Source organism: Sturnira hondurensis, unplaced genomic scaffold, assembly GCF_014824575.4.
Source record: "Sturnira hondurensis isolate 20B ecotype Veracruz unplaced genomic scaffold, ASM1482457v3 Scaffold0022566, whole genome shotgun sequence".
In the NCBI taxonomy this organism is placed as follows: Eukaryota; Metazoa; Chordata; class Mammalia; order Chiroptera; family Phyllostomidae; genus Sturnira; species Sturnira hondurensis.
The window spans coordinates 19,116,671-19,129,150 of NW_028095197.1; the positions used below are offsets into that span (position 1 = coordinate 19,116,671).

Genomic DNA, 12,480 nt, shown 5'->3' on the forward strand with positions numbered 1-12,480 from the left:
TATCCTTGAGGCACTGATATTCAAGTGAAGAAGACAGCAGTGAGTAGTAAATAAATAAGGAAGTTACACGGTATGTTAGAAGGGAAAACGGGGGTGGGGGTGGGGTTTCAATATAAGTACAGCGGAGGGAGAGTTTCACTGGGCAGACATGAAGGAGTGGCAGAGTGAAACATTCTGCTGCCTCCGGGAGGAGCGCGCCAGCCAGACGTGCCAGGCAGGTTGGAGGGAGAGCAAAGAGGCCATGGTGACGGGAACAGGGAAGAAGGGGAAGAGGTCAGGGAGGTCATGGGTGCCCAGATTCCACAGGCTTTACGGGCCTCTGTGAAAACCTGGTTTTTCACTCGGAGTGAAATGGGAAGCCTTTGCAGAGCTTTAAGCAGAGGGGCATACCCTGGTTTACGTTTTTAAGGCATCTATCTCTTTGGTTGTGGTGTGGAGAAGAGTGACAAGAAGAAGCTATTGCAATAACCCGGGGGAAGCATAATGGTGGTTTGGACCAGGGTGGCAGGATGAAAATCATAAAACTGATGTTTGTTTAATTCAAGTCACGGCATTAATCATGGCTTGTATTGCATGCATTAGTGATATGCTGCTTCTGCGGTGGGTTTTTCCAGCCTCGGTTTCAGGGAAGGGTAGGGAGGGGAGCGGGGGCGGGATGATTTGACGTTACCAGGGAGACATAACATCATAGACCTGAAAACCTCAGAAGGTTCTAGGCTTTTAGGCCTCTGGCGCAGCAATAATTCTGTGGCCGAGCCCACCAGCTGCTTCCCAATGATCGTGCGCAACAGGCGAGGGTGAGAGCCTATGGAAAGCACAGGACTTTCGCAAAGGCAGAGGAGCGCACTCCGGGAATCGTAGTTCTGCGCCATTGCGCAGGCGCAGTGGTCCCCAGCCAGCTTGCGCGCGCAGCTTCTGCAGGACTATCTTCTAGAAGCTCATTGCGGTAGCGTTGGTGCAGGCTGCGGGTTCTGATGCAGGTAGTGGTTTTCTCGGGCTCATACTTTGGGGGCTAACGCTCGGTCGCCGGCTCCTAGGACGCACTCGGGGCGGGGTGGGGGCCGAGGGCAGCTGACCTACCTACCTGTGCGCCCAATGCCGCAGCTCCTGTGGGAGGTGGGCACTGTCCTAAATGATTGAGTTTTCCTCCATCCGCTCCTTGCTCCGAGGTTCTCGCCACTCAGGTACTTTTGCATTTTGGGCGGGAAAATTCTTTGTTGGGTGTGCGCCGGGGGTGAGGAGCGTTGTCCCGTGTATTGCAGGATGCTTAGCAGCATCCCTTGCTGTAATCGCTGGGAAGTAGAACCTCTGCAACCCAGTCGTGATAACCGGAATGTGGTCAGACGTTGCCAACGTACCCAACAAGGCAAATCCCTACCTGCCCGGTGTTGGAGAACTTCTTTCTGCCTGCGTCACATTTTCGCGGTGCCTCTGTTGTAAGCTCTCTGGAGACCGAGACAAGTGTCTTAGTCACCACAGAGTCCTAGGTGCCCAGCAAGGCGCCAGGTACGGGGTATGCACCTAATATTTGGCAAGGAATAAGTGACGTCATGCATGCTGTGTGCTGGGTACTGTGCTCGGAGGTGGGTAATTATTGGTACCAGGGTTGAAACAGGAGAAGATTGTTCTGCCACTTGCTGCAGTATAGTACATCTCAGGCTGTATTGTCATTTCCTGGGTGCCCCGTAAGTGTGGGGACCCTGTCTGATCTATCTGCGCCTGCCTCCCTAACGCTCCGTTCCCAGCTCCTGGAACATGTTGGGTTATTTGTACAATGAAAAAATGCGTGGCACACAGGGCAGGCTCTCTGCAGAGGAGCACCTGGGAATCAGAGAAAGCTTCACACAAGAGGTGACAGTCGAAAGGATGGAAAGGTGACAGTTTTAAAGAATGGAAAAACGTTTGCTTGGAGAGGGAAAGAAGACGCGTTTCAAGGAGAGGGAGTGGCGCTAGTGCAAAGGATGGAAGGGGGTGGAGTGTCTGGGAGCCTGGAGATACTTCTTTATGGCTGCAGTGTCCGTCAGGGGTAGCTGGAGCTGGAGAGGTGAGGTCATCGGGGCAAGGTCTCTAGATCATCATGCATGGCCTCAGCATTTGAAGTTTATTACCTCGAGACAGTTGGGGAAGGATTGTGTTTTCATACTGGAAGGAATCCTTAGGCTGCATTGTGTTACTGTAGGACTGGAGAAGCCTGGTCTTACGTAGTTTCAGTAGGATAGAATGGAACAGTTCTTAGGAAATGAAACTGCCAGAATTGGGTTATTAATTACGTGAGCAATTTGATAGGCAAATAGGAAATCAGGCTTCTAAGTGGAGCAACTGGTGGAAATGTGTGGCCATTCGCTGAGAGAGGGCAGGAGTCCCAGAATAGCGTTGTGACTGGATCCTCTTGTAGCCATGAGCCTTTTCTTAGGAGGAGTATTTATTCGAAAGAACTGTTTCCTTGAGGATGCCTTTAATTATCCTTAGTAACTCCTTGGCTTTTCACCTGCAAAAGAAAATGGTGCTTTCAGGTTCTTTCAAGCCCTGCCTGGCTTGCAGGCCAGGCCCCCAGTAGGGGGCGTGCAAGAGGCAACCGATTAGTGTATCTCTTACACATCGGTGTTTCTCACCCTCTCTGTCTCCCTCCCCTCCCCTCTCTAAATACATACATACATACGTACATACATACAATCTTTAAAAAAGGAAATTATTCTTTTAATATAGTAGTTAGGCAGTGCTGTTTTAGGCATCTGAGAATACACACACACACCAAACCATGAACAATGTTTTGAGGATTTATGATTTGTTTCACTTATTTGATAAATATCTTGTTTCTTAACAGTTTCTGCAAAACCATAAGCTGAATCCTTGGAATCGTGATATTGGCTGTGTGTAGTGCCTGTTGGTGAACTGTACTGATACTCACCTAGAGTCTGAAGGGGACTGGATTCTTGTTGGTGACACGCTTTGCAAGCCGCAGTACCATACCTGCGAACAGCATGACAGCCATCTCCCCAGAGCCTCAAACTCTGGCCTCAAATGAAGAAAGCAAGGTCCTAAAAATGGATACACTTGGGGGTGAAGAAGCGACCCTGAGAGGAAACACTGTTGACCCAGAGTCTTTCAGACAGAGGTTCAGGTGGTTTTGTTACTCGGAAGAGGCCGGACCCAGAAAAGCCCTGAATCAACTCTGGGAGCTCTGCATTCAGTGGCTGAGACCAGACATCCACACGAAAGAACAGATTTTAGAGCTCTTGGTGTTTGAGCAATTCCTGACCATTTTGCCTGGGGAGATCAGGATCTGGGTAAAGTCACAACATCCTGAGAATAGTGAGGAAGTGGTAACCTTAATAGAGGATTTGACCCCAACGCTTGAAGAAAAGGAAGGTGAGATTTATAGATGGAGGGAGTGAGTGGGTAAGATCTCCTTAGCGTATGAGAGTGAACATCCCAAAAGAGAGCAGTCTGTTGCTAAAGAGGAGACTAAGTCTAAGTTTAGAGGTGGGACTGGGTTTGAATCAGCCCTGCCTTTTACTGTGTGATCTTAGGCAAGCTACGTAACCTCTCAGAACTTTAATTGTTTAATCTATAGAAAGGGGATCCCATCTTATCTGCAGTTTTGAGGATTCACTAAGGTGAGATATAATACATGGTAGATGCTCAAGAAATGCTAATTTCTTTCTATTTACCCTTGAGCAAGAGGGGACTTTTGAACACAGGAGAAAGAAGCCACCCGAAAACGTCTGGAGTCACAGGCTTGCCACCCAGCCAGGCCTTGACATCTCGCTGCTGTGTGTGCGGTCGCACGTTTTGAGAATGCAGCTGCCCACCATCTGCGATGATAGAACTGCGTGCTGCCCTCTTTTGCGTTTCACATTAAGCATATGAAATGTGGCTAGTGCAAACAAAGAATTGAATTTTTAATCAAACTTGAATTTCAGTAGCCACATGTGGCCAGCAACTGCCCTGGTGGGTGGTGCAGTTCCGTAGCCCTAGGCAACAGTTGACTTACATTTTCGTAATTATATTATTATACACTATATACAAATGTATAAAAATAAACTAAATAATAACATGACTATATCATTGTAAAGTATTGATAAAAAGATGTCTAGGGTGGCTAGGCATTTCAGAGCATGGGGTTCAGCTTTTACAAAATCTCTCAGTATGCTACAAACATTCCACGTATTTCTGCGTGTTGGTTACCATCAGGCTCTCAGTGCGTGTGGGTGATGGTGTGCATTCCACCAGGAGTCCCGAGGTGAATGGGGAAAGAGCGTGCTCCTCCGCGGACTTGGTTTGTTGTCACACAGCTCGTTTGTGTGTCTAGAATTTGGGCTTCCCGGCTCCTGTACCTGTCACCACGACATGGTGCTGGTTCCGAAGTGGGGCCTCTGTGCCCCTGCAGTCCCTCGTGGGTGGACTGTCTGGCATTCTGCCAGCCAGAACCATTTCCTGGAGACAGCCCCCCTTCTCTCTGGGATAGCATGGTTCCCCTCCTTAATGTTCATTGGTTGTCTCTAATCAATAAGCTGCCTAAAATTCTTTCCATAACAAAACGAAGTGTGATTTAAAAAATATTTCTCTCTTACTGGGAGTGTCGTTAACATCTCCGAGTATTTAATATGTTTAGTTCATAGGTACAGATCTCTGATTTCTGTCTTGAGGAATTGTGGGTGCCTTCAGCGGTGGAGTCGGTTTTTGACACCAGTTTGGTGCTTCCGTCGAATAAGTGGCTCTTGTGCCAGGCATTGTGGTAGGACTATGAAGAAAGAAAACATATATATGTAGTTTTACCTCAATACATCTTATAAATATTTTAACAATAATTTCTTGCAAATTAAATATGTTAAACTGTAGGTATATGGCATGAATGAAATCAGTTTTCTGTGAGCTTAGGAACTGAAAGGATGTTTTATGGGATGGGGGAAAAGCTTGGGTTTTAATGAGAAACTGTACCTGTGGTTCTTTCTGTTTTGAAAAATTGGGAAAACTTTTTTCTATTCCTTATCACCTTTTCCTCCAGGGACATAAGAATTTCTAGTCTGAGGAATTCATTTCAAGGACTGGACTGTGTTTTTTCTTTCTTTCCTAGATCCAGTTTCTCAAGATTCTGCTGTTTCCCAAGAGGAGAGTCCTGAAGAAGATAAAAGAGTTTCTGTCCTTCCAAACACTGAGTCTGCAGTAAGCCTCCTTTCACTGGTTCTCATTCTCAAGTGAGCACGTGCTCACGTCCTGCTGATTGGTGTAACAATACTAGATAGAATAATTAAGACAGTCTTTTATTCACATTCTTCAGCGTTATTCTTCACATGCTATTTTATTTCTGTTTGGAGAATATGCCACAAGTCTGCCTCTAATAAAAATGAAAATAATTATTTGCTAAAATGTAACAGTTATTCCTGATAAAAATCACTCGGGTGAAAAGAGAATTTTATTTCCTAACATGATAAAAAAAATGTCCCTAGCTGGATAGTGTTGGAAAATAAAAAGCAGCCCCGGCTGGGTTCTCTGTTGGTTAGAATGCCGTCCCCATACACCAAGGTCGTAGGTTCAATCTCCAGTCAGGGCACATACCAGCATCAACAGTGAATGCGCAGACAAGTGGAAGAACAAATTGATGTTTCTCTCTGTCTCTGTCTCTCTCTCTTTCCCTTTCCTTCCCCCTCCTCTCTATAAAATCAATAATTTTTTTTTTAAATTAACACTTAAAGAAAAGGTGGTCCTTACANTTCCTGATAAAAATCACTCGGGTGAAAAGAGAATTTTATTTCCTAACATGATAAAAAAAATGTCCCTAGCTGGATAGTGTTGGAAAATAAAAAGCAGCCCCGGCTGGGTTCTCTGTTGGTTAGAATGCCGTCCCCATACACCAAGGTCGCAGGTTCAATCTCCAGTCAGGGCACATACCAGCATCAACAGTGAATGCGCAGACAAGTGGAAGAACAAATCGATGTTTCTCTCTGTCTCTGTCTCTGTCTCTGTCTCTCTCTCTTTCCTTCCCCCTCCTCTCTATAAAATCAATAATTTTTTTTTAAATTAACACTTAAAGAAAAGGTGGTCCTTACAATGCTCGTGAAAAGATAAGGATATTTTCATCTTACTGCTATTAGTGAGTATTTTTCTGAATATTCTAGCCAATGTACTATAGTGAGAAAGAAATGAGTTAAGTATTGGTAGCTTGTTTTGGATACCTTAGAAACTTAACTACTGTCAACACTAACCACTTCTCTGAAATCTTACGGTCTGTTTAGGAATAATCCAATGCAAAAAGAGACTGTGTTTGGTGTTCTAGGAACCCATGACGTTTGAGGAGATAGCTGTGAACTTTTCCAGAGGAGAGTGGAGGAAGCTGGAACCTTTTCAAAGAGAGCTGTATAAGGAGGTGCTGCTGGAGAACTATAGGAACCTAGAATTTGTGGGTAAAGACACCTTTTATCATCCAGCATCTCACCTGGGTATCATCTGGTCCTCTATTATTGAAAGATAAGTGCTATTCACTGTTTTGCCTGGGCATACGGGCACTGGTGATATGGTTAATCCTAAAAATGGATCCTAAGAATGTACTTCTCTGCAGTGTTTACTCCAAACAAAAGTGCCTGTCCTTCATTGAATTGGAAGTCTTGAGCATTTTGCTGTCATCGAGGCCATACCTTCCCCGTGTTCTCCTCAAATTTCGGTATTGATGTCTGTATATGACAGCCTCTTCTCTTCCCTAGAGAACCCGAAGCTATGCGTGAATGTTGATTGCCTTGTTCTGTGGCAAATAGCCACTGTTCATTCATTTCTCTCTGGGCAGGCTTTCCAGTTTCCAAACTAGATTTGGTTTCCCAGCTAAAATGGCTTGACCTGCCCCGGCTACTGGAAAAAGAGGTCTCAAAAGGCTCCAGACCAGGTGAGTTGGTGAAAGGTAGGTAAGGAAATTAAAATGGTTGCTTGCCAAGCCATTTGGGAAGCACTTTTGAAGTGCTGGGTGGGCCATATGCTAACATTAAAATAGAACGATGGTTAGAGTATATAGCTTGCCCTCCTGGAATGGTCACTGTAACAGGAAGGCTCTCTTTGTTTGGGTTCTCTGAGGAGTCGATGCCAAGACGTGATTAGCTAAGCCAGAGACTTATTGGGGAAAATTCCAGTGAGAGAAAAGGGGTCGGGTTCTGGAAGAGCCGGGAATGGTGTCAGAGTGGGATGCAGGTCTGACACCTGTGGACGAGGGGGAAGGAAGGGTGGACACGAAGAGGCAGACTAACATGCAGTTTAAGAATGTTAAGAAGGTCCTGCGTCTCACAGAAATAGGCCTGCCTGAGTGTCCTTGCTGTATGTGTCATGGACTGGGACCAGTCAAGGGAAGGTGGCCTTGGCGTGAGTGCCATGGAGGGTTCATAGAGCAGCAGCAGGTGCTGTCACCTGCCAGTGAAGTGCCTCAGAGGAGATCTGAAAGGTGCATTTTTGTGAACACCATAGGTACAGACATCAGAACAAAAAGTGTTAGTAATGGGACTTACACCATAATAATGGCATGTCTACGGAGCGGTGGAAAAACATAGGAGCAAGAGCTTAATGAACATCCCAGGTGAATCTTGAAAGATAAATACAAATGTACCCAGAGGACAGCATGTGGAGTATAATCCCATTTTTGTTTAAAGGAATAGCGTATATACACGTGTATTTCTGAATATAGAAGATTTTTAAATGTCTGGAGAACATTCATGTGAATACTGGTTATTTTTGAGGTGTTACATTCTTTCTTATTTTTCCCTCATGTGGAAATTTACCAAGAAATATATCAAATTTACATTTAAAACATAATTACTTACATGTCAATGACTTAGTTTATTTTAAAGGAAAAAACAATAATTCAGTTTGCACTAATCCATCTTCTTAACTATTCATTTTAGTCAGCCCTACTGGCTCTTTTCAGTATAGTTTCACAAATAAAAGGCAGCAGTTGCCTTTTATTTACGTAGCATTTGGGAGAGTATTTCCAGAAATGGATTCTAAAAATGTTTTGAGTAAAATCTAGCAGCAGTGGTATCAATGTAGGTTCCTCCCCCGTATATGAAAGAAGCATCATTTAGATGCACAACTCGCTTGGGAAGTCATTTACAACAGACTGGAGGAGAAAGTGTACGACAGGCAAAACAGAACCAGTAACTATAATGTATCAAAAAGCTCATGTTAAACAGTAAGAAACACTGAGTCTATTAAAAAATGGGCAAAGAAGTTGAGCAGATAGCTGATAAAATGAAAAATAACTGGCAGTATTAACATTTAAATACCTGTGGATATGAAAATAGAGCTCCAAGTCCCTGGTCACCAATGAAATATACATTTAAAGCAACTCTGCTGGTTGTTGTAGATCAGAGTCACAAAAACTGAAAGGAAGGTCGTTTGACTAGAGATGATTACTCAGATACTTCTGCTCATTGTTCTTCATATGATAATATAATGTCTCTACCCTTTGGCCCAATAATTTCATTTGTATGACTCTCTTTTGGGAAGGTTGTATAAAACTTTTTATTTATTTTGAGAGGGAGAGAGAGAAATGTTGATGTGAAAGAGGAACATTGATCGGTTGCCTCTCACACACACTCTGACCAGGACAGAACCACAACCCAGGCGTGTGCCCTGACCGGGAGTTGAACTGGGGACCCCTTGCTTTGCGGGACGAAGCCCAACCAACTGAGATGCACCGGGTTAGGGCAGGAAATATTAATCATCTGGTATACACTCAATAAGGGAATAATTAAATAAACTAATATATGTTGTATTAATATATAAATACAGAATATAGAATGAATTAGTATGTGTCTCATTAAAATTGTCTTTATGAAGAATTACCATTGAGCCCTGACTGGTGTGGTTCAGTTGGTTGGGTGTTGTCCAGCAAAGGAAAGGATCACAGGTTTGATTCCTGGTCAGGGAACATGCCTGGGTTGTGGGTTCAGTTGCCAGTCAGAGGCACATGCCAGTGGTCGCTGACTGATGTTTCTCACTCATGTAGATGTTTCTATCCCTCTCTTTCTCCCTCCCTATCCCTCTCTCTAAAAATAAATAAATAAAATCTTTTTAAAAAAAGGAACCAATGAGAGGGGGAAGAATTTCGAATGAGAAAAGTAATTCTACATATTACTCACAGTTTTTCTATTCTAAAATATAGAACAATTTTTAGAAGAAAATATGGTTGTTAACAATAGTTAATTCCTGGGAAGTAGGATTTTGTGTTTTACAGTTATCTGTTTAAAAAATAACTTTATAGAAGGGACTATAATCTTACCATTGAGAGCCAGGATGAATGATGTGATTAATAAATGAATTTAAAGTTTTGAGAAAGGCATCGACAGTGAGGTAATGGAGAAGGCTCTGTGGAGATGGTGGGACCTAAACCCTATGCCCTGTCTCCTTTACATGTGTGAGATAGTAAAAGTGCTGTGGGGTTGCATTCCAGGTGGTGTGAAGTCTCGAGACTAATGCAGTAGGATTGAAAATGCTGTAGTATGTTATGAACAGTAAATAGATGCCTGATTAGAGTGTCCATAAGGCCTATAGGGCCAGATTGTGGTAACTGTTGAAAGTTTGGCATAGATGCCATTGCATATCTGTGATGCAGTGACATCCGTAAACAGTGCTATTTGACTGCTCTCGGGCAAGGTGATATAGAGATCAAAAGGTTGGACTTTAGTGTCAGACTAGGTTAAAAATCTGGCACTGCCACTATAATACATGTGACTTGGGGTAAGCTACTTAGATTCTCTGTGTCTGCTTGTCGTGTCTGTAAAACAGGGATTATAGTAGGGCCTTCTTCATAGAGTTCTTGTGAAAATCAAGTGAAATAACAAATAAAGTGTTTGCTGTTTGGCCTGGCATTTAGTAAGTATTCAGTAAATATTTGCATTGTTATTATTGTTTGAACCTATTACAGAAACTTGAAATGAAGGTGAAAACTTGGATTTCTAACTACAAAGCATAAACTTTTCGTCTTCAATGTCTTTCCTAACTCCTGTGCTGACCTACTTTCTCCGTATCGCTTTTTTCTCCCTTGTTTTAGAAGACTCTCTTTGAGAACTGTCCAAGTCGTAATCCTCATAGTCATTACTGTCCCCAATACAGCACCTTCCTTTATTACAAACAGGAAATATTCTGTGTTGTTTTTCTTTTAGAGTGTGAACCTAGAGGTGATCTGAAGAAATCTGTTCAAAATCAAGATGTGCTTGTGGACGAATCGACTTTAGATAAAATAATAGAAAGGTACCTCGTGGGTAGTGACGACGGCTTGACGGGAGAATCTTCGAAACGTGGTAGACTAGAGGGGGAGCGTAGCGGTAGGGAACGTCCGCACGTAGCAGGCACGCAAAAGAAAACTCATAAGAGAGGCTCTAAGGGCGAGGAAGCTGACCCGGAAAAGGGCGCCCTGGGAAGTCATTTCAAGAGTACTTCGGACATAATTAAACACGTGAGAGCCTACTTAAAGAAGAAGTCCCGGAAGTATAACGAGAGCAAGAAACGCTTCAGTTTTCATTCAGACCTGATTACGAACCGCAAAGAGCACATGGGAGAAAAGCCGCGGAAACGTGGCGAAGGCAGGAAAGTTTTGAAGCACTCTTCGTTGCGTACTGAACATCAGAAACATCAGAAAATTTACATGGGGACCAAGCCACAGAAGTGCACCAACTGCGGGATAGACTTCACTCAAAGCTTATCCCTCGTCAAGAGAAGAAAAACCCCTATATGTGAGAAATGTTGGAAGTATGAATGTCGGGAAAACAAAACTCAGGATGAAACCTCGAAGAAAGAGGAGGGAGCAGAGACTGCGGAAAAAACCCATAAATGCAGCAAATGTGGGAAGGCCTTTGGCTATAGCGCCTCGCTGAGCAAACACCAGAGAACGCACACCGGGGAAAAGCCCTATCTGTGCGACGAATGTGGAAAGGCCTTCAGTGACAGTTCGTCCCTGACGCCGCATCACAGGACTCACAGTGGCGAGAAGCCCTTCAAGTGCGATGACTGTGGGAAAACTTTCACCCTCGCTGCCCACCTCATTAAACATCAGAGAACCCACACTGGGGAGAAGCCCTATAAGTGCAAAGAATGCGGGAGACCCTTTAGTGACAGCTCCTCTCTCATTCAGCATCAGCGAATCCACACTGGGGAGAAACCCTACACGTGCAACAATTGCGGGAAATCCTTCAGTCACAGCTCATCGCTGTCCAAGCACCAGAGAATTCACACTGGGGAGAAACCCTACAAGTGTGGCGAGTGCGGAAAAGCCTTCCGACAGAACTCTTGCCTCACCCGGCATCAGAGAATCCACACTGGAGAAAAGCCGTACCTGTGTAACGACTGCGGGATGACGTTTAGCCACTTTACGTCTGTGATTTACCACCAGAGACTCCATTCGGGAGAGAAACCCTACAAATGCAGTCAGTGCGAGAAAGCCTTCCCCACCCATTCGCTCCTCAGTCGCCATCAGAGAATTCATACGGGAGTAAAACCGTATAAGTGTAAAGAATGCGGGAAGTCCTTCAGTCAGAGCTCGTCTCTGAATGAGCACCATCGGATCCACACGGGAGAGAAGCCCTACGAGTGCGACTATTGCGGCGCGACCTTCAGTCGCAGCTCGATCCTCGTGGAGCATCTAAAAATCCACACTGGAAGGAAAGAATACGAATGTAAAGAATGTGAGAAGACGTTTAAAAGTAATTCGGGCCTCCTGAGACATCGGGGGTTTCACTCTGGAGATTAAAGCTTAGGCTACAGTAAGGTGGGGGGGAGTTGACTCAAAACTGTCCCTTATTGGAGACCTGGATGTAGATTCGCACCATATTGATTAGCAGCGGCAGCGTGGACGGGTTTTCAGCTGGGCGAGACAGACTTCCTCCCCCATTCACCTTTCTCTGCAAGGACGTTAACTTTGGGGAGATAGTAGTTAGGGCTGGGAAAGTCACGTGGAAAGTGAAAAGCGTGTGAGATGTGACTGTAAAAGACCCACTATGAATGTAAAAGGCAGGGAGGTGTGCCCAAGACCCACCCTTTTTACCTCTTCAGAAGATTTCCCTCTCACCTAGCGTCCCCTTCCACTGCCATGTACTATAGTAGAGAACCTGGTTGCGGTCATAGCACCTGCATTCTGCCCCAGTTTGCCAACCAGGTCGCTCTACAACCTTGGGCAAGTTTGACCTTCCTGAATTTCAGTTTCTGACCTGGTAGAACCAGAGGTTGGGATTGATCATTTCTGGTTTTGGTTTTTATTTTTGTACCTCATATTTTCTGAAGCTGTGGAAATAAGTTCAACGTTTTTGATTTGTTGGAACTTTCGAGTTTCTGTAGTAACAAATCACTCATGTAGGAGACTGAACTTCTGGCTTCGTGAGACTGTAGTGTCCTCTTTGAGGACTGGCTGCCTTGAATACTTGAATACTTGAAGCTGGAATGGTGTCAGCAGGAACAAGTCGGCGAAGCTGAAACAAGTTTGCCTTCAGGGAATGTTTTAACTGGACG

At 44.5% G+C, this 12,480-nt stretch overlaps 1 protein-coding gene across 2 annotated transcripts; it reads left to right on the plus strand.

The window, feature by feature from the left end:
• Positions 1-897: 897 nt before the first annotated feature.
• ZNF483 (zinc finger protein 483) lies at positions 898-11,844 on the plus strand. 2 transcript variants are annotated; one of them, XM_037035906.1, is made up of 6 exons: positions 898-980; positions 2,825-3,369; positions 5,078-5,166; positions 6,278-6,404; positions 6,782-6,892; positions 10,143-11,844. In XM_037035906.1, exons 2-6 carry the CDS (start codon positions 2,982-2,984, stop codon positions 11,723-11,725), a joined length of 2,298 nt encoding a protein of 765 aa, XP_036891801.1. In that variant the 5' UTR covers positions 898-980; positions 2,825-2,981; the 3' UTR covers positions 11,726-11,844. The 2 variants fall into 2 exon arrangements, with proteins under 2 accessions (XP_036891801.1, XP_036891802.1); XM_037035907.1 differs by having other exon boundaries at positions 6,782-6,877.
• The last annotated feature ends 636 nt before the right edge of the window (positions 11,845-12,480 follow it).

Coding starts and splice junctions, on each gene's coding strand:
- ZNF483 (XM_037035906.1), top strand. CDS start 2,982: ATGACAGCCATCTCCCCAGAGCCTCAAACTCTGGCCTCAAATGAAGAA. Junction 5,167..6,277: donor TTCCAAACACTGAGTCTGCA/GTAAGCCTCCTT, acceptor TTGGTGTTCTAG/GAACCCATGACGTTTGAGGA. Junction 6,405..6,781: donor TAGGAACCTAGAATTTGTGG/GTAAAGACACCT, acceptor CTCTCTGGGCAG/GCTTTCCAGTTTCCAAACTA.